This window comes from Dreissena polymorpha, chromosome 11 (assembly GCF_020536995.1).
Source record: "Dreissena polymorpha isolate Duluth1 chromosome 11, UMN_Dpol_1.0, whole genome shotgun sequence".
Lineage (NCBI taxonomy): Eukaryota > Metazoa > Mollusca > Bivalvia > Myida > Dreissenidae > Dreissena > Dreissena polymorpha.
In genome coordinates this window covers 1999507-2020563 of record NC_068365.1, presented here as the reverse complement: position 1 = coordinate 2020563, position 21057 = coordinate 1999507, and the positions used below count along the sequence as shown (strand labels likewise).

General features: G+C 34.1%; 1 protein-coding gene across 1 annotated transcript in view; it reads left to right on the top strand.

Annotated features, from left to right (window-relative positions):
- The first annotated feature begins 6822 nt into the window (after positions 1-6822).
- Positions 6823-21057, top strand: part of LOC127851126 (transient receptor potential cation channel subfamily M member 6-like) — a 45916-nt gene continuing 31681 nt past the window's right edge. Inside the window, exons 1-5 of the mRNA XM_052384687.1 lie at positions 6823-6887; positions 8484-8593; positions 10100-10266; positions 13132-13305; positions 15221-15421. Coding sequence (XP_052240647.1) covers positions 6823-6887; positions 8484-8593; positions 10100-10266; positions 13132-13305; positions 15221-15421 — 717 coding nt within the window. The remainder of the gene's footprint in view (positions 6888-8483; positions 8594-10099; positions 10267-13131; positions 13306-15220; positions 15422-21057) is intronic.

Here is a 21057-nt window from a genome sequence, read left to right as displayed (position 1 = left end):
CATGTATGAACAATGTGTACTTGAGTAATGACATTTGAGACATTTTGCTACATATTTATTTCAAAATGTATTGTTTGCAATAAAACAAAAAAAAATATCCAGACGAAAAAATGTCACGCAAATTTATTCACAGATCAATGCAGTAATTAAACTCACAGTTTGCATTGTTTTGCTAACCACGCTAAAAGGTCACATTTTAAGATATTTTATTCGAAGTCAACACTGACATAACACTAATCTATGGGAGTTAACGACATTTTTGCCAAGGAACTGACAAAAATGCTCATTATCGACACAGTGCATCCTTTGATTTTGTATGCATGAGATTTTAAACATAAAATCTTATATCAATTAAATTTTAAAATATAAAGTTAAGTGTCATGTTGAAAAATGTCTAAACAATACGAGTACAATACAATGTACAAACAAGCAGAGTTTATATTGTCCCCAATCATTTATATGTATACTTTGATCAGACAGCTCCTACAGGATGTACTTGATTAGGCTAAACAACACTAAATAACTTTTTTTTTAAGTAAAAAAGATAACCCTCAGCAGGGCTCGAACCACTGACCCCTGGAGTCTTGGAGTAAAATGTCTACCACTTAGACAACTCGGCCATCCTTCCTGATAAATGTCGGATGTATTTTATACCTTATCTAAGCAATCCTCGTAGTTTTCATATGTCTGTAGAAATGGTGTTGTTTTTTTGTGAATTCAAACAATTGCTTCGCAATGTTTATTATGCACAAGGTATAAAATCTCGATTTCCAACATTTTTTGCATGTGCTTCTAGGAGTATGTAGTGAATAACACACTGTGTAGCTGTTTAATACCAGAAACGCAGAGGGTACCTCAGAAGTGAAGTTTGGGCATACCAGCCAACTTTTTATCAACTTTAATGGCCCCTAAATTACTCAAATCATGCTGGGATGCTGACCGCAGCACATATTTATGGACATCTTGCCATTATCTGTAACTGTAAATATGGTTGGAACTGACCAGCCGGAATGAGCGCTTTTCATGTCATGATTCTCTAGACTGCCCTTGTGATGAGCCATCGTTCCTTTTCATATTTCCATAGGAGCATAGATCTTTTTTGAACCAGGAGGTAGCATATATGTATAAACGACTTTTATATGGCATGTTATGCGATATAATAATTTAAAGATTAATTCGAAAAACGTATTTCTTTTTATGCGAGCTTATTTGACATTTAACATCGATAAAACGTGTCAATTCTATCAAAACAAAATATGAAAGTTGATAATACCTATTTAATTTTATCTTAAACAATAAAAATCCCTTTTACTTTCAGTAAATGGCGGAAGGAGGTATTGGACGTACAGAGTTAGAGGCTGAAAGCAATATCAGACACAGCAGCATGTACAGTCGTCAGTCTCAGGCAAGTCAACAAACAATGTTTGTATTAAAGATAGCCGCAGCTGAATTACGGATTACATACACCACACTATTTATCAATTAGAATTTTTACACATAATTTCAAACAAAAATCGCACACTTTTTGTGCACACTTATTTCGAATATTACAAAAAATGCTTAATTAGCGTCTCGAAAAAGAAATCAGCGACTTATTGACTTGGTGCAATTACGTTCAGGCTAACGGTTAAAGTCAAATCGTGGCGAGTCTGTGCCTGAATGTATTCAGGTTTCTTCAAATACCCGTATCAATTCTGCACGATATTTATTATCTAAATTTAGATTCGGCTACGGATTTCAACGGGATACTCATTAGGGCCGTGTTAAATCTATTGTTCAATACATGCAGGGTTACAATCATAGATTAAGTTTTGATTCTGGCAGTATAGTTTTGTTAAAATGGCGAAAGTGTAACTTGGCATACGAAGGGTGTCGGGGCCAATTGCTGTAATTGAAACCTCTACGTATTCAACAAAATTAAGTATTTTAAATTATCAAAGGTTTCACGTTTATCAATAGTTATTGAAATCATATCCATCAACGATGCCAACACCACCATCTGAAACAAATTTTAAATAATTGAGAAAGTGAAAAGTAAACTAGTCTAATTACAAAACTAGACTTAACGTCGATTTGAAATGGATGAAAATCAATAGCAACGTTCTAACAGCAGGTAAACATTGAACATTAGTAAGTTTAACGGAAAGAACAAAATACATAATAATGACAATAATTGCTATAAGCGATACGACCCGAACGTTAGGTCTCCCCGAAAAACGATAAATACTAAAGAAGATAATTTCTCGTAATTGGTTTATTTCTTCTCCAATACTTTGAGAAGGATAATTGCATACAAAGTTCAACATATATTTGCAAATCCGTGTAATTAAATGTATATCCTTCTTTCGTATTGTTTCATCCATTTCTATAGATTCATCCCCCCCATGTATATTGGAAATAAATTAGGATTTCTTATAAAATTTACGCCAGTCATCTGTATTGGGGCAGGTCTGTCACAAAATCTTCTTTTGTTGTCGAAATAATGAGGGGAAATACATTTTGTGTAAAACCATGAGATTTTAAAAGGATTTCTATGTAAATTGCTACACACAGTTTGTAAAAACCTACGATATTGCACAATCTTAATTTCAAATAATGAACGGTTGTGTGTTTGCTAGGTAAGGAAAGCTTCTGATAAAGTATATCACAATTGCTTGAACATTCAGATGTTTTCTTATCAAAATGGAGACTGAACAGATTGATAGGAAAGATGGCGTCATTCTTGTTTGAATTGATAGGAAAGATGGCGTCATTCTTGTTTGAATTGATAGGAAAGATGGCGTCATTCTTGTTTGAATTGATAGGAAAGATGGCGTCATTCTTGTTTGAATTGTGTACATTTATAATATATAATCTGTAAATGTTTTAAGTTGATGAAGATACAGGAAAAGAGGCTAATTAGTTATACCTTTTTATCACGAACATTTTATGACCGTTATGTAACCAAGGTACGCGATAATAAATTAGTTTCGTTTTTAAAGATAGAACATGAACGTACAATAATTATGACACGCTTGAAATTGTACTAACAAATGTGTTTAAGTTGTTTAGTTAACCGTTCAATCAAGAGGTTAACCGGTTGATGTTTATGTAACGTGTTTCATTTTATTCTACGAGCCCGCACGACAAATAGAATACGATGTCACACCATCAACGACTGCGATACATCACACCGGAAAACAATGATTTTGGCATATTCCACCACATTTATATATCTATAGGAAAACATAATGGAAAATACACTAGAAAACAACCATTTTCTTTCAAAATGGTAAATTTATACTAAAGGAGAACAGATGACATGTTGTCAACATAGAACGTGTTTTCCCAAATGTCCCTCGGAACATTACAAATATATACAACAGTTAACACATAAGAGAAGTCACTTTCTCAGCCGTTCAATACGGAAACGGACTATGAGTATATAATAAAGAACTGTATATGATCATCAACATTTTAAACGTTCAGTTTCTTATAATGTTAGCATGTGGCGGGTGCGATTGGTACGATTCGCCCTGATGTAATCGTAACAGATGGTCACCGTGAATCTGACTTCATCATATTTTGACGTATTTGTTTGTCCCCATTGTTTTTTTTCAATTAATTGATAAATTTGACGCTTTATTTGGAAGTACGTTGCTTGAAATGATTTCTTTTTATTTCTAATCAATCGCTTTCACTTGGTCAATTTATCATTGTTTAAATCTAAGTTATGTGAGTGATCAAAATCTTTGTTTATAGACAGGTTTTTTTACAGGCAGCCTCAAATTACCATTTATTCTCTGTTAACACTTAACGCTTTACAAATACTTTTTTTCTTTAATATGATTGAGTATCTATCAATTAACCAATGTATTTCCACGTGATTTTTGACAGAGCGTGTACGAGAAAAAACTTTTGATGTCAAGCATTAGCTGGACGGGAGCAACTTATTATTCGGCGTCTTCTTAATTTAATCGCATAAGTGAATACCGAATCATTTGATAATACACATAATATTTTATAGAAACAATTTGGAATAAAATACCATCATTGTCTTTTTCGAAGCGTTTAATAAAGAATTTCCTTTCTTCATACTCTCAATTTACCTTTCAGCTATCGACATTTAGCGCGCTTTCAAAGCCGTTTCTCAATTCAATTTTAATTTTATGTAGCATAATAGGTAAATTTCTATCATAATAATTTAAGATAAGTAGGACAGTATCGAATGACGAAAGAAAACATACGCTTAAGTGAACATATGGCTATCAGGGGAGAAGTTGAGTTTCGACTTGTATTAATTAACAGAATTAAATGTTTTGATAAAATATTAAAATCACCTGTTAAAGTCACCAAGCATTTATTCATTAATACAAAATAACGATCAATATGACGACAGTCTTCATGTAATTATATAAACATGTTAGGGAAATCGACATGATTTGTGTAGATAAGTTTTGACTTTGAACACGAAAATGACATTTTCATGTAAAAATATAATAATATTTATCCCACTTTTACAGCGAGTTCGGTTGATTAAAGCCCCGTTTATTAAAGTTCTGCTATAATCAACGGCACTTGCGACGTTGTTAGGCTACGTTTTACGCAATTGTACTTCCTTGTATATAACAACTTAATGTTATATTAGTTTAAATCTATTTTGATGTTATAAAACTTTTAGATTTGCAATTCAATATGAATAAAATTGTAATTAATAACGCACGACCCTTTGTCACAGAACGACTTTCTGTTTAAAAAAAGGATTATTTGATCAGCGGTTATTTTTGGAACGCGGAGTAATACACTGACCTTGGTTACATAAAAGTCATTATCAAAGTACGACTAACACTCATGTAAACTAATTTCGTTTAAATAAAAAGGTTTACTGAATAAACAGTGGGATAAATAGAATAATAGAGTAGTGCTGATTATAGATCAGGTTTATCATGCTCGGCACGAAAACGAAAAAGAACTCGCCAAGGCTCGTGCTTTTCTGTTTTCTAAGCCTCGCATGATAAACCTGAGCTATAATCAACAATAACCTATCATTCTCTATTCATAACATGATAATATGCATCTGTAGTGGGTCAATATTTTACGATCTCAAAAGTTACTTAATGTATCTTATTTTTTTGGGATATTTTGAGAACTTGTTGATTAGCAGAATTAAATCTAAATGAATACTTCATCGGACTTGTGTATGCATTGTCATCCCTTCGAATTACGTGACATTTATATATAATAAATAAATTTACAAAATTAATGTTTTTATTATAAAAATTAACACGATTAAACTTAAATAACTACCAATACATTACTAAGGTATAAAATGGTATTAATCGTCTTAGGAGTATCCATACTACAAATACAATACTGTTTAAGTATTCATAGCTTAGGATCAAACTGAAACAAATGGTTATAACATACATTAATTATATGTTGTTAAACTGTATAGATGGCAGAAGAACTGCATATGCCCATCGAGAGAAAATTGTTGAAGAGAGAGTCTGGTATATCCATAAATGAAGAGACTATAAAGAGTCTCTCAGCAAGGAAAAACACAATTCTGAACCAGAGAGTATATCCAGTGGTCATTGATATCATGCCATCAACCAGTGTAAGTCGAGGCATTATTGCTACTGTTGACGTCAGTGATATTCCAATGGCCTCGCAATCAGAAGGAGTCAAGAATTTCAGGAAGCCAGAAATGGTCAGTCGTACCTCCATTATTGTATGCTTTTTGGTTTTAAGTAGCACTTGTTTTTGTCTTTCTAAAATTGTTCAATGCAGCACAAGTGAAACAATTTAAAACATACATTCTCCTAACATCAGAATATTAAAAGCAATATGCCTAAGGGTTAATATATAGTTCAAACCTCTGATGTGAAGAATTTTAAATTTATATAAAAATATGTGGTACTTAACACACCGGTAGTTGCAAACCCAAAGAGAATTATACATTTAAATTTTGAGTAGTAAAAATGTTTTTATTTTGGACAGAAAATGACAAGTTCTACTAAGTCAGCGACCATGTTGAATATGACACCTCATTCCAAGGATTTTGTAAGGCGTATTACTCCCTCTTCTGCTAGACAGGCGGCGGAAAATGAACAGGTGGGTTAAGTATGTCTCAATTCAATGGAATAACTTCTGTTCGATAATGATGATAATAATGGTGATAAAGCTGATGATGATGACTATAATGATGTGATAATTGCACATTATTATTGTTATTATCATCATCATAGTCTTCTTCATTTAATGCTCCCGGTAGGGTGGCGTACAGCAGTCTGACTGTCTGTCCGTCTTCATGCAACGCTTTCTGATATTGAACTTACTTTCGTTATGTTAGTCTACCTACGACCTACAGATCAAGTGTTATATTTGTTCTGGTCCATTGTTTTTTGGAAAAATTAAGGACCTTCGATTTGGACAATTTTCCCTAAAATAGCTGCTATGCAGCTTCAAAGCGCAGGAGCGATCGTTGTATTTTACACACACAGGTCTTGTTTTTTCTCCTTCTTCATCATCATTTAACTCAAATATCTGTCAGCCTTGGACGAAACAAGTTTAATGAAGTTTGTACTAGTAATAGTTAAGATATTACAAGATTAAGTGCCCTGTAATTGATGTTGATCTTCTGCAGAGGCTTGATAATTATGATAATGATTATGATGATGAGATTTATTGATTCAAACTATCAATGTTATAGCTTGTTAACTCCCATTTGCGTTGGTTATACTTGATTGTATTAATAAGACTGCCCTCTATCATAAGCTGTTGTAATATTTATTATAGGCAATTAAAAAAGAGTATTGCCAGTTTGTTCGACAGCACTTCAACATGGTGGAATGTCACAGATTTGTGCCTGCTGCTGGACAAAAGGGAAAGAAAATCAAAGAAGTCAAGTAAGAAAACAATGTGACTTTTTCCATTACCTCGGTATATTCCAAGCCTACAGAGACTCTAATTCCATAATATGTCTTACACCTTTTTGGACATCGGGCTTGGGCTGTTTTGATTAGGATAATTCTTGTCACTTTGACTGAATTAGGGAAAGTGGTGTTGTTGATGTGTTCTTTGCTAAATAATACCTTAAGATTGAGGATGATGGTATTTCAAAAAAAACTTATTTTTATGTTTAACTTATAGATCTGAATATGGAGTTTACCTAAATATTGCAAGTTAAAAAAAAAAAATACACCTTCGAATGGGAATTAAGGCAGTCATTTTGGAATAATTTGAAACATTTGACATTGGGAATGGTGCTGAATGTCGGCCCCATATTTGACAAAACATCCCACTGATTTCATCACTGTTGAACTTATGAGGTGGAATATTTATGAAGGCTTGTGTTTTTTTTACACAAATGGGAGTCCATAAGTCTGCTTGTAGGACTTTTTTTTAACGTACATGAATGTTACGTCGAGGGTTCAGAAATATTTTATACAGCAACCTTTTTTAATACTGACGGATCATTATGTCAGGAAATACTTGTTGTTATGTAAGGCCAAAAAGATCCCTATGTCAGGAAAGACCGGTCAATATGTCAGAGAAGACAGATCACTATATAAGTGGAGACATATCACTAAATCAGGGAATACATATCTCTTTTCCAGGGTATGCAGATCACTAAACCAGGGAAGATATATATCTTTTCCAGGGTATGCAGATCTCTATGTCAGGGTATACATATCACTATGTCAGTGGAAGACATATAACTATGTCAGTGGAGACAGATCACTATGTCAGGGAAGACAGATCACTATGTCAGGGTAAACATATCACTTTATCAGGGAAGACAGATCACTATGTCAGGGAAGACAGATCACTATGTCAGGGAATACAGATCACTATGCACTAGTATACAGATGACAATGACAGGGAAGACAGATCACTTTGTCAAGGAAGACAGATCAATATGTACGGGTATACAGATCACTATGTCAGGGAAGACAGATTACTATGTCAGGGAAGACAGATCACTATGAAATAGTATACTGATGACAATGACAGGGAAGACAAATCACTATGTCAGGGAAGACAGATCACTTTGTAAGGGAAGACAGATCAATATGTCAGGGTATACATATCACTTTGTCAAGGAAAACAGATCACTATGTCAAGAGTATACAGATGACATTGCACGGAAAAATAGATCACTAGGTCATGGAAGACAGATACCTATGTCAGGAGAAACAGATCACTATGTCCAGGAAGACAAACTCTTTGTCACGTAAAAATATTACTGTTTCTGGGAAGTTATATCAATATGTCAGGGAATATAGATCACTCGTGGAAAGATAGGTCTGGATAATATTGAATAGCGATCTATATGTCAGAGAAGATGGAACACTATAAAGGGATATACAAACCACTATGTCAGGGGAGACAAATTACTTTGTCAGATAAAACAAACACTTGTGTACGGGATATTGATATGTATGTCAGGATAGACTGAGTGTTATCTCAGAGAAGACAGGTTACTATTTTTCTGTTTTCAGGTGCCATTGTGGAGAGGTGCTAAATGAACATGCCTGGGTGGCAAGCAAAAAACTGGCCAAGACTAGTGAAAAAGTCCTTGACATTGCAGAGAGACCTATAGTACCAGCTGGTATGTACTGGATAATGTTTGAACTAATCATAAGTCATTAAAATATAAAGTTTAGCCTTTCAGTCCCATTTTCTCATATATATGAGTACTCGTGTGTAGTAGTGGTTAACACCTACCAATGTTAATCGAAGAAAACCATGCAAAATTCAACACAACAGGTGTTAAAGGCATTTGCTTAATTTGAAGCTTAATTCGTATTCATGGAACAAAGTGATTCAGGATTGTTATCACCTTCCCTCCCTCTCTCCCTCTCAGCATCTACAGATGGTAGGCTTATATGAATTGGTGTGTCAGTTTTCCGTCCGTTTATCTGTCTGTATGAGGTTATCCCAAATTAACATGTTTCGTCTAACATAAATAATGCTTCCAACTTAACTTTGCTATTTGCATGGACAATGTCTTCTAGCACTATCAAGACACATTCACATCACTTGACCTCATTTTTTCTTAACATCGACGGACTTTTGTGCTAGAATAATTCTGAAGGTCAAAATTCCTGGTTAACCAAAAATAACGTGTTCTGTCTAATACCAATTACAAACCCTTGATACTTGTATGGGTTTTTTGTATGAACACTATCAACACACTCACTTCACCTTAACTCATTGTGACCTTGACACTGACATTCTTTTGAAATAAGCCTTACTCAGACGGTCCTTATCTTAGATTTAATCAAGCTGACATGTTTCGTCGAACATCATTAATTGTTCATACAATTTTCTAATACTTGTACTAATGTTATCTATATTCTGTCAGAATACAACCTAATTACCTTACCATATTTTAACCTTGGTTGATCTACATTTGGACTTAAACTTATTAAAATAGGCTATTGGATAATAATGACAAGGCTTCCGCTAAAAGTGTATGCATTTACTTATAACAGCATCTTGGTTATTAAGGAAATAGTTGGTTCATTTTTAAAATATGCTTTGCTTTTAATACAACCATATGCATGTTGTGCTACTTGATAATCTTTAAAAGTAAAGACAAATTAAATTCCACAATTCCAGTGAAGTTTTTCTGTTCATCTATAACAGCCATATGGGCCTTGCTCTGTGAAAAAGGGGTTAAATGCATGTGCGTAAAGTGTTGTCCCAGATTAGCCTGTGCGGGATGACACTTTCCGCTTTTATGATATGTTTTGTTTCAAGAAAGTCTCTGCTAAGCGCAAATCCAGTTTAGTCGGAAGTGTCGTCCCTGATTAGCCTATGCGGACTCTACAGCCTAATCTAGGACGTCACTTTACGCACATGCATTAAGACCCCTTTTCATAGAGCACGTCTCATATGCTTGTCTGCAAAGAAATAAATTGTTACCACTGCTAAATTGTAATCTTGAAGCAACATTTTTGAAGTGAAGGAACAACAACATTATCTGAGTAGATTGGAGTTCAAAAACAACACCAACTACAAACAAAAATCTTCAAAAAGATTTTATCTATTTGATAAAGAAGACAACACAATGTCTTAATATCCATCAATATTGCTCTCAAAATAATTTCAGAGCAGAAGCTTATTTTCCAAGACATAAATCTTGACGATCCAAGTCCGGACAACATTCCCCAACTTGAGTGGAGCAGGGATGAGGCTTTCAGCAAGAAGGTTACCAATGCCTTCGGGGAAATTGACTTTGTCAATGTTGAGCACGTGGGCGGGAAAAAGCCTGCAAAGGTTTGTGTAATCAGATGGCTTGTTGCTTTTTGTGTTATTTTCTCCAAAATTAGTACTTAAAAGTAACAATATGGTGCCCTTTTATCATATAGGGAAAAAACCTCATCAACAATATTTTCCTAGACGAATTCATTGTAGTGCTTTTTTGTTAATAATATGGGTATTAAACTTGTGCTAGTTTTCTACCATACTGATTTACTGATTTTGCAAATAAATGTTTCTATTTAGATTATTTTTCATTAACTCAGTCATGAGTTACAGGCTTAATGCTAAATTAAAAGTTGTGGACATGTATGTACTTTGAATGATCAGCAATAATTATTTATCCTGTCTATGCTGCAAACATTGACCAAATAAAGCAGGGTCGGATAAACTAGTTGATATCCGGCAGTACATCACGTGACCGTGATCTAACCGTAAGTATGTATTCCTACGCGCCGATTAACATATTCTAATATTTGACCTTTGAAATTTATAAGAACGCATCATGAATGTTATCGGTATTATATATCATCCTTTTTATCTTCTTTAAAATATATTACCGAAACAGCTTTCCCTATTTTTTTATTTTCATTTAATTGATTACGCAATTTATGACGTATCTATTGTGAGGTCATTTCTCAGACAAAACATACTATTTAGTTTCTCTGAGGATTTTAGGGACAACAATTTTTACGTGGTGGTTTTAACAGTATTTTTTATATATTTTAAAGCATCGAACTAATCATAAACGTATTTCGGATTGTGTGTTTGTCATTGATAAGTGTTAACTTCGATAGGAATAAAAATAAAATTCGCTACGATAGGATTACGATTTCGTAAATCGGGTTTTGGGTCAGAATGGTTAGCATTCGATACAAACGCTATCAAAATATAGCGTGGGTTAAAATACATTTCGATATTAAAGATGAAAAAACAGGAATGGATTTCGACAAAGGGATGGAAGAACAGTGAATGGATGTGTATATCGTTGTAAATTTATTGTTATAAGCAATTGATTAAAGTTGTCATTAAGGTAAATAAAATTTAGTTTGTGTTTTGCTGCTGCATTTTGTTTTCATTTTTACCAAGAAAAATATCAAATTCTCGATTCGTTTTTAATTTCTTCTCATATTTTCAATAGGAAAGTATTAAAAGGAACAGTTTAATGTGGAACTATTTTTTACGTGACAAAATCGGTAGTTATTCGATCGTCAGGAATGTATGAGGCCCGACATGAATAGTTTTATTGTTATGTCAATTAATCATTTGTCTGTGATAAAATGTGTCAACGGCATGAAGCAGGATAAATCAAATACATGGTTGGTGCCAAAGCTCGCCCTATTTTCTTTTTCTAAGCCTCACCAGAAAAACTTTCTCCATCTCGGCACCAACCATGTATTCTCTATATCTTTTGTTACAAAACATGAACAATATATTTTTGATATTTTTGTTTTCATGTCTTAACTGATATTTATGACAATGAATTGAATAAAATTTCATAGAATATCAGTTTCGCTATTAACACCCATAAAAGTCTTCTATTTTACAAGTTTTGAGATGGCATTCCTTTAATCCGTTCTCACTTATCATAAGATTCGCTAGATTTCCCCCAGCAATCATAGGTTTTTAGGTATGGAGTTTAAAAAGTTGTCCTGAATTATGTATTAGTAACAACATTTTATGCGAACACAAATTTTATAACAACAAAAATGGTTGTTTGTTGTAAGTTATACCATACACGGTTGTTTTTATTTTACCAAAGCATATCCCCAATCAAATTTTTTTATTCTTGCATTTTCCCCAAAAGCTGATTTGACATATTGATCTATTAATTCAACCTTTTACCTATTTTCCATGTGAAGCCTTTTTATTTTTATGTAAAACCTATCGCATTGACTGTGACATATTTTAATTGTGTTTACCTGCATAACTCTTGACCGCTCAGATATGCAATTGGAACATGTGTGTAGCCCCATAGAAAATCAACTTAAATTTAAGACCTTTCTTAAAGGGGCCTTTAATTGACAAAAAGTTTCAGATTCGCAAAGTTTGGTTGTTGTCATGATATTTATGAGTAAACAGTAATACTAAACATTCATCATGCTATACAATATCAATTATATGCATCTTTTGGCGATTTAAAAACCTGAAAATGATAAAGCATTGCAACGTATAACTATTGAATAATTTGGAAAGTTCGGTTGTTGTCGTTATTTTTTGTGATACTACGAGGGTTGCTTATATAAAGTATAACATACAGCATTTATTGTATGCGAAAGTTTGGCCGAGTTGTCTGAGAGCGATAGACTTTTACTCCAGATGTTAGTGGTTCGAGCTACTTGAGGGTTACTTTTTTCTTTCTTTAATGTTATTCTTGTTTTTTACTGGATCTTTTTAGATCCAATGTTTACATTTAACAATATAAAAATGTAATGATAAACTTCAATACATGTCAAATCTGTGAAAAGGTCCCTTTAATAGGTTCAAGTTGTAAAGGCTTCATTTTCAACCGTAAGATACTGATTACAAGCAAACAGCAAAAAAACTGAACAGACTGCAAATTAGTGAAAGGATGTTTTGGTTTGATTCTGTTTGCATGTTGCCATTTTAACTATTTATTTGAGTGGGAAAGGGTTTAATTCTTTTGATCATTAACCCTACCCAAACGAAGCAAAGTAAAATTGGCTAGGTGCAAAGTAACTCTTAGTCTGTTCAGGTTTTATGCTGTTTGCTGCTTATCCGTGTTTTTGGGTCAGAAATGAAGCTTTTACAACTTGAATCTAGTAAGGTCTTTAATAAAATGTTACTTTCTGAGCGAATACAAATGATAATACGTATCTAAGTGGTAAAGAGTTAATATTTTTCAATTGACTTCCTCCTTAGTACATTCGACTCAGCGTTGACAACTCAGTGGACGACTTATTTGAGATGATGAAGACTCACTGGAACATCATGGAGCCCCAGGCCCCTAATCTTGTCATCTCAGTGGTGGGTGGGGCAAAGAACTTCAAACTGGACGGTAGAAACAGAACCACCTTCGCTAACGGCCTTATTAAGGTGAGTTTTATTTTGGATGAATCCTAGTATTAGTATCAAGTATTAGGGACTATAAATGCCTTAAAGGATTGTATAGTCCTTTTTTTACCCTCTTTTCCCCTCTTACCCTCTTCCCTTCCACCGACCCCTTCCAAAAGATAAAAAAGATATCGGGTTTGATACACTTGTGTTTAGGCAACCTGATGGTCCTGTGATTAATTTGCTTAAAATTACAAATGGCAACATCAGACCAAAATTCAAAAACAAAATGGCAACCTGTTTAAACTAATCTCAACCAGCAATGTTATACAATGACTATTCAGTCATATGTCTGATAATACACTAAAATGCACGACAGCGCTCTCTTCCCTTAAGCAGATTTCAAATGGGCTGTAACTCTTGTTCTGATTGGTCAAAGCTAAACAATCACCTCACAATTGCCCAGTTTTCAGACACAAAAGATGGCAGATACTAAATAGAGATAAATACAAAATTGTAGGCCAAACATCAAAACATTTTTCTAACCACGCTTTTAATTTAAAAAATCTGATATGGTCAAGATTGAATCGACTCAAAGGGCCATGTTCACATAACTCCTAAATGTGCTAATTATATTATTGTATGAAGTGACGAAAGTTTATATAAAGAAGTGAAACTCCAGCTGCTGGAGCAGTATTGAATTTTCATTAAAAACAATTAGTAGGTCCTTTATTTAAGGCAAGTGACCGATTGCCCAAACAGTACAAAACAGCACAATACAACTTTCGGGTTTTTTGTAATCAATCTGTCCATAGGTTATTTATTTGGCGAAACCACCAATCTTATAATCACATTAATACACATTGCCAAGTCAACATACATAAAAGAGTAAGAGGCAGCTTGTCAGATAATGGTCTATAAAAATTCAGTATAACCTGCAGAACTCTCAATTGATGAGCATACACGTTTACTTTATAAGTACAGATAATGTATAAGAATCTAAGTATAAGAAAGGTCTTAAACAAGGTTTCTTAAAAAATAATACAAACACAATACCGCCACCAGCCTCTGAAGGCTGAAAATATAACAACATTGAAGATATGTACGGGGATACACGCTACTGCATCCACGCAGCACACATCAAACTGTTGTGCAGTGCAATATAAAGAAGCGGAACTCCAGCTGCTGGAGCAGTATTGAATTTTCATTAAAAACAATTAGTAGGTCCTTTATTTAAGGCAAGTGACCAATTGCCCAAACAGTACAAAACAGCACAATAAAACTTTTGTTTTTTTTTGTAATCAATCTGTCCATAGGTTATTTATTTGGCGAAATCACCAATCTTATAATCACATTAATACACATTGCCAAGTCAACATACATGAAAGAGTAAGAGGCAGCTTGTCAGATAATGGTCTGTAAAAATTCAGTATAACCTGCTAAACTTTCAATTGATGAACATACACGTTTACTTTATAAGTACAGAGAATGTATAAGAATCTAAGTATAAGAAAGGTCTTAAACAAGGTTTCTTAAAAAATAATAAAAACACAATACCGCCACCAGCCTCTGAAGGCTGAAAATATAACAACATTGAAGATATGTACGGGGATACACGCTACTGCATCCACGCAGCACACATCAAACTGTTTTCTTTATCAAATGCTTTAACACAAAATAAAACCTACCAAAGATATGATAAATCCATATCATTGTGTTCTGATGTACAAATATTTCCTGTTTACATTGTAATGTCACCAAATTAATCGGCGATATGAATTTCTTGAAGTCTTTTGTGAGCTCCCAGCAACAAACTTTTACAATAAACTTAATTTGATTGGCTTGTAATTTCAAAACAAATATTTGTGAAAACTGTTTTCACAACTTTTAATATTGACAAAATTGGCTTGTACTTTCAATGAAATATTTTCACAAACTGTTTAATGTTGATGATTAGACTGTGCAGGCGACATCGGCTTGGCTCATTACTTCGGGATTTAACATGGGCGTGATGAAGGCAGTGGGTCAGGCAGTGGCGCAGGGACAGTCGTTCGTCTGGACCGAGGATCGCATGACACCCCGGCTACGGTGCATAGGGATCGCACCCTGGGGATATGTGCGCGACAGGAAGTGCCTGGAGGAGACTGAGGAAGGCAAGGTGAGGGCATGTTTATACTGACTCAAGAGCATTTTAATAAACTTTTTTATTTTAATTCAGTCAAGGTATAATTAAAAGGTTTAAACCACCCAGGAAATGAATGGGCTCAAGAGTGTGTATCAAGCCTTTAGCGTTTTATGCTATCCCGGCTAAATAAATAGATTTTAATTAACTAAACTAGGTGATGGCAAAGGCGCACTGGATATGGTGTTTTCCTTGGAGATCACAGGTTCTTCAGATCCCTCTCAAAAACAGGATTCAGACTTTAGAAAGCGTTCCGAAATGCCTTAGGCTATCGATGCAAAAGATAAATAGGTTTAAACTAAAATAAGGCATGATACAGGGTCTGGTATTTTATGTTGGGTGACCAAGGGCTTGGACGATCGAACTTGATAAAAACACGATAGAGTGGGAAAGGTTAAAGATCTCTTTGGCTATGACTTCAGAAAATAATGCAGGGTGGCTGAGACTCTGGAAGTTGCTTAAAATGTTATCTAGAGAATGCTTTGACATACACTCATTTAAGTTGGTATGCCGGTTTCTTGGGAGGAAACAAAGATGCCCCAATAATGTTGAGGATAATAGGTCAATGGTCTTGGCCACATAGAGAGTAACATTACTTACGCTTTTGAATGATATTAAGAGAAGATAATAAGCTTTGACGTATGATTATAAATGTTTACTAGGAGGAAAGGAACACATATCAACATTTAGGTTAAATGATAAGGTTACATATATTTTCGCATGTTTTCTTCTTTAAACACTCATTAGTGGCATGATTTCGTAGAAATGTATCCCTTAAAATCTAAATTTTTAATTGTTTGCTTTTTTCACCGTTTATTTACATTTTCAAAAAGTTTTAGTGGACAATATCTCGCTCTCTTATCGGCTTCGGCATTTGAAAGTATCAAATAAATTGTCTTTCCGGCAACGCTGATGAATCAATAATATAACACACATCAGCCTGTAAAACATGTAATTCGAAAGTGAAATTCAAGCTTTCCTTGCTGAATAATATTATTAAGTTAATTAATAAAATTGTCATTAATTAGTTGAATTCATATTGGCTGTCTTCAGCTCAATAACAAAGCTAATATGATTTCGACTAATTAATAACATTCTAGTTTTATTTAGTTGCACATTGCCCTACTATAGAGAATAAATAAATAAAGCAAATATTTTGGTTCCATTGTTTACATTAAAACAGTGTTTAACTAGAGATTATAAATGTCCTGGCATCACAATTAAGGCGATATTAATCACAGATTTTAGGTTAAGCATGTCATTTATTGTATAAAGTGAACCAGGAAAAGGCCCTGAAAAATATCAATTATTGTCAGTGTTTTTTTTTACTGTTTGATACAGTGAATTACCAGTTTTACATAACTGTCTTCCGCTGTAAACCAAATAGTAAATTTTTATATGAAGTTTTATATTACTGACTTCTGCTATAAACCACTCTTCAGCATAACATGTACATATTTATTGCACAATAATTATAAAATATAAAATATGGCACAATTATTATAAAATATTAAATGCACTTCATTTTGTCAAGTTCCTGTCCCTCTGTGTCAATTATGAGCATCACTTGTTTTACCCTCCTGACGATTTATTTTTTAGTAAATGTGTACCAAAGACAGTAAATATGTATGTTTCTTTGTGTCGCAGCTCTTTTATAACTCAAGCAGGTACCATGTTTTTTTCTGCGAGTTTGAGAGACTTATAACAATAACAACAAGATATTGGTTAAAGAGAATTTTTTACTGATGTCTTTACTTTTCAGAAACCATCTTATACACTCAATCCCTGGAGTTATTACTTACCAGCACAAAACTCAACGCTCAAAGTGTCCACATTGTGACAGAGAATTAACAGCATCAATATTTTATGAGCTCCTAAAATGAGTATAATGCCATAAGCGACCAGCATAGCTGCAGACCAGCCTGTGCATTCACGCACTTTGGTCAAGTTCTACTCAGTCCACTTATGGGACTCTCCGTGACGTAAAACCTGACTACATATGGCATGACACCCATTTCACATTATACCGTTCATATCTTAATCTCTTCTTTAAATGCACTTTATTAAAGTATATATTTTTATGATAAATCCATCATCTTCAATAAAAAAAATCTTTATCTTCTTTGCTTCAAGTTTGAACATTAAGTATATGGTGTTGTGGGTGTGTTATTCTTTAAACATTTCTAAATCCTTAAATACAATAAATAAAAAGTGTACACATATTAAAGGGGCCTTTTCACAGATTTTGGCATGTATTGAGGTTTGTCATTAGATGCTTTAAATTGATAAATGTAAACATTCGATCTAAAAGCTCTACTAAAAAAACACAAGAATAACATTAAAAGAAAGAAAAAAAAGTAACCCTCAATCGGCTCGAACCACTGACCCCTTGAGTAAAAGTATATTGCTTAGACCATGCGGCCATTCATTATCATACTATGATAGATGTATTTGATACCTTATATAGGTCCTCGTTGTCTGACAACATTTTACGACAACAACAAAAACTCTCCAAATTATTAAATCGTTTCACTTTTTAGGTTTATAAATCGTCAAAAGATGCATTTAGTCCGGCAGAGAAGGACATATCCCCGACATTGTGATGTATATAAAATGTTTAAGTGGTTTTTTAGGGAGCATGATACTGATCAAGAACCTAAATGATGCCGGGCTGGTATCTTTGTTTTTTTTCCGAAATCCAACATGGCGTCCAAGATGGCCGTCGTTTGCACCATTTTAACATGAATGGTGATATAATCATGTTTTTGATTATCCATTATTTTGGATCTTTTGAGCCTAAAATAGAATGGTGTTATGATGCTTAAGGTTTTAAAAGTGAATCAATCAAATGAAATTCCAGATTATACGCAAGATGAGTGCAGATAATGTTGCTCATGCAAAAGATTGCAGTATAAATTCCGTTCCACTACATTGAATCAAAGTTTCATGCTATGCAAACTGAAATAATTGTTTTTTTGCATGGTGTTATGTTAATTAAATATAAGCCAATAAAAGCCCTTAAATGTAATATTTTACCTAAACAAGAAGAGATTACAGACAAAGAAACTAAGAAACCATAATTAACATATAAAAGTACTGCATATGCTCTAGGTGCGAACATCGTTAATACATATTCGTTAAGCATAAATGTTTTACATCCGTTTGATTTACATCAGGTAAGCATGGACTATGCAAATACGATAATTATAATTCTCAATTATGTTCCTAATACATTAAATAACAGTTTACACAAATTACCGCGTACTTCACCTGAATGGAGGAAATATCCACAAAATGTACAGGAACTACGAATAGTGACAGAGGAATTGTTGCGCAAGGTATTCTTTAAGAATCATGTTCAGACATTTGATGAACTATAAATGTATCTTAACAGCATTGCATCTGTCAGTCGTACTTCTACATTGTTGGTTGATTGTTTGATAAAGGCATTATTTCTTATAATGATGTATGTTCAAGCAGAAAGAGAAGGTGATTGGCCGCTGAACTTGGAATCAGTTAAGCTCACGTTACCATAACTCTTGCCGCTGCACACCCAAGCTACTTAAGATATGACCTCTTTTATCTAAAGTCAATGGAGAATACCTAAATGCCTAAAACGCACAAAACAAGTTCTTAAAGGGTGAGCATGTCATGAGACATGTTCCGGGGTATGGAATGCCATATGCAGCGACATGTTCGTAGAAACAACTTGTATGAGATGTAGCAATGACAGGAAGTTAAATATATGTTCAACACTAAATCCTGAAACTCTTAAGGCTTTGAGTTTGAGCCTACATATTTGCAACAGGATGGAGGAAGATCTGAGCAGTGCCAGTTAAGTAGACACTGATGAGCATTTCAAGGAGGAAAAGCGGGCGAGGATTAATGCCGATGCAATAATGAAGCAAGTATTCAGAGAAAGTTGACAGAATGTATTGGTCCGTTGGATTCAAGCAAGCACCCACCCTGTGTAGTGAACAGTTTGACTGGAACAATAGCACCAACGTCTGCCGATTTTGACCAAGCAAAAAATATTGGTAAAAACCAAAACCAAATGATGAATTTTGAAAACTCCTGGTCGAACAATTCTTTATGGGTCACTATCTAATAAACTTAAAACCCAGGTTGTGTCTTGAAAGCACATTAGAGTTGCAGATACCAAAGTTTATGACATCAATCGGATTTATTTAAGTCTGATGTAAGACATAATGTGAAAAAATGTGATGACTCTACGTAATGTTTTGCTGATACTTGGAGTTCATCACTAAGAGTGTGGTGAGGTCGAATAGAAAATAAAATGTCTCAAGGGTGTCGATCTTACTGTTGTTGCAATAATCCAACTCCAGCTATTGACCCTCCGGGTCGCTGGGAGTTGCAACAGGTAACAAGATTGTTCATAGAAACATGTATATATATTTATGAGTAATGCGCACATTAAAACTACTTACGTGATAGTGTGTGCTCGCATAGTAATGATATTATACCAAAGTTTCAAATGCGTCAATGGTTTTTGTATTAAGTTTTTGTTTTGAGTTTTTTCCACAAATGACTCGCCAATTGATGTCGATGACAACAGGTGTTGTGTTTGTCACGATGTATTAGGTGTATTGAAATCGATTGTAAAGACATATGTGAGAAATTATTTTTTGCCATGTAATTTGGTCTTATCAAGAAGAACTCTGCGCTGTTTGTATGTAATCATAAAAGCTGAGATCATTCAAGAAGAACTAGATCTAACGGGTGAAATGATTGTTCCATCATAGAATGTTATACTTGTAGTCACTGGAACAAAAACCAGCTAATATCTCTGATTTGTTAAGCTTTATGTACGGACAACGAATTTCACCTCTTACGCAATGGCAAACGTTGGTCCTTACAGGAGATCATGATATTCCCACTGAAATATATAAAGTTGTCATGATCCATGACATGATAATAATACAATCCACGAAGAAGCAAATGTTATTATGTTAACCCTTTCCCACTTAGAAGCAAAGTGAAAAGGGCTATGTGCAAACAGCATACAACCAGAACAGCCTGTGAGTAACTCGCAGTCTGTTCATGTTTTATGCTGTTTGCTGCTCATCAGTATCTAAGGGTTGGAAATGAAGCCTTTAAATTTTTAATTTAGTAATAAAGGTCTTTAATTAAATTTAACTTTCTATGGGAATACAATTGCGTCAAAATATGTATCTAAGTGGTAAAAGGTTAAGGCTAATGGTCTATGCTGTAGAAGCAGAACAAACTGGCATTACTGTGGAAGCTAATGATACAGACGTGTTTGTTTTGTTGTTACATTACTATTCTGTCCTGAAACTTTTATCATTGGTCATCATGGACTCACCCTTGAGAGAAAGACTGCCCCACCCCCAAACAAAATAGAAATATTGCGACCGATTTGCTCTCTGCACACGCTATATCAAGATGCAACAAGGTGGCTGGATATTTTGGTATCAGTAAGGGAACATTAAATTATTATGATGCTGAACGCAGGCAACTCCATCAAACTATTCGGCGATATGACATCTTTTATGATAGAAGTTGTGAAGGAAGCAACCTGATTTGTCTCAACATGCTATGGAAATCCTGATACAGAGGAAATGTGTATTACA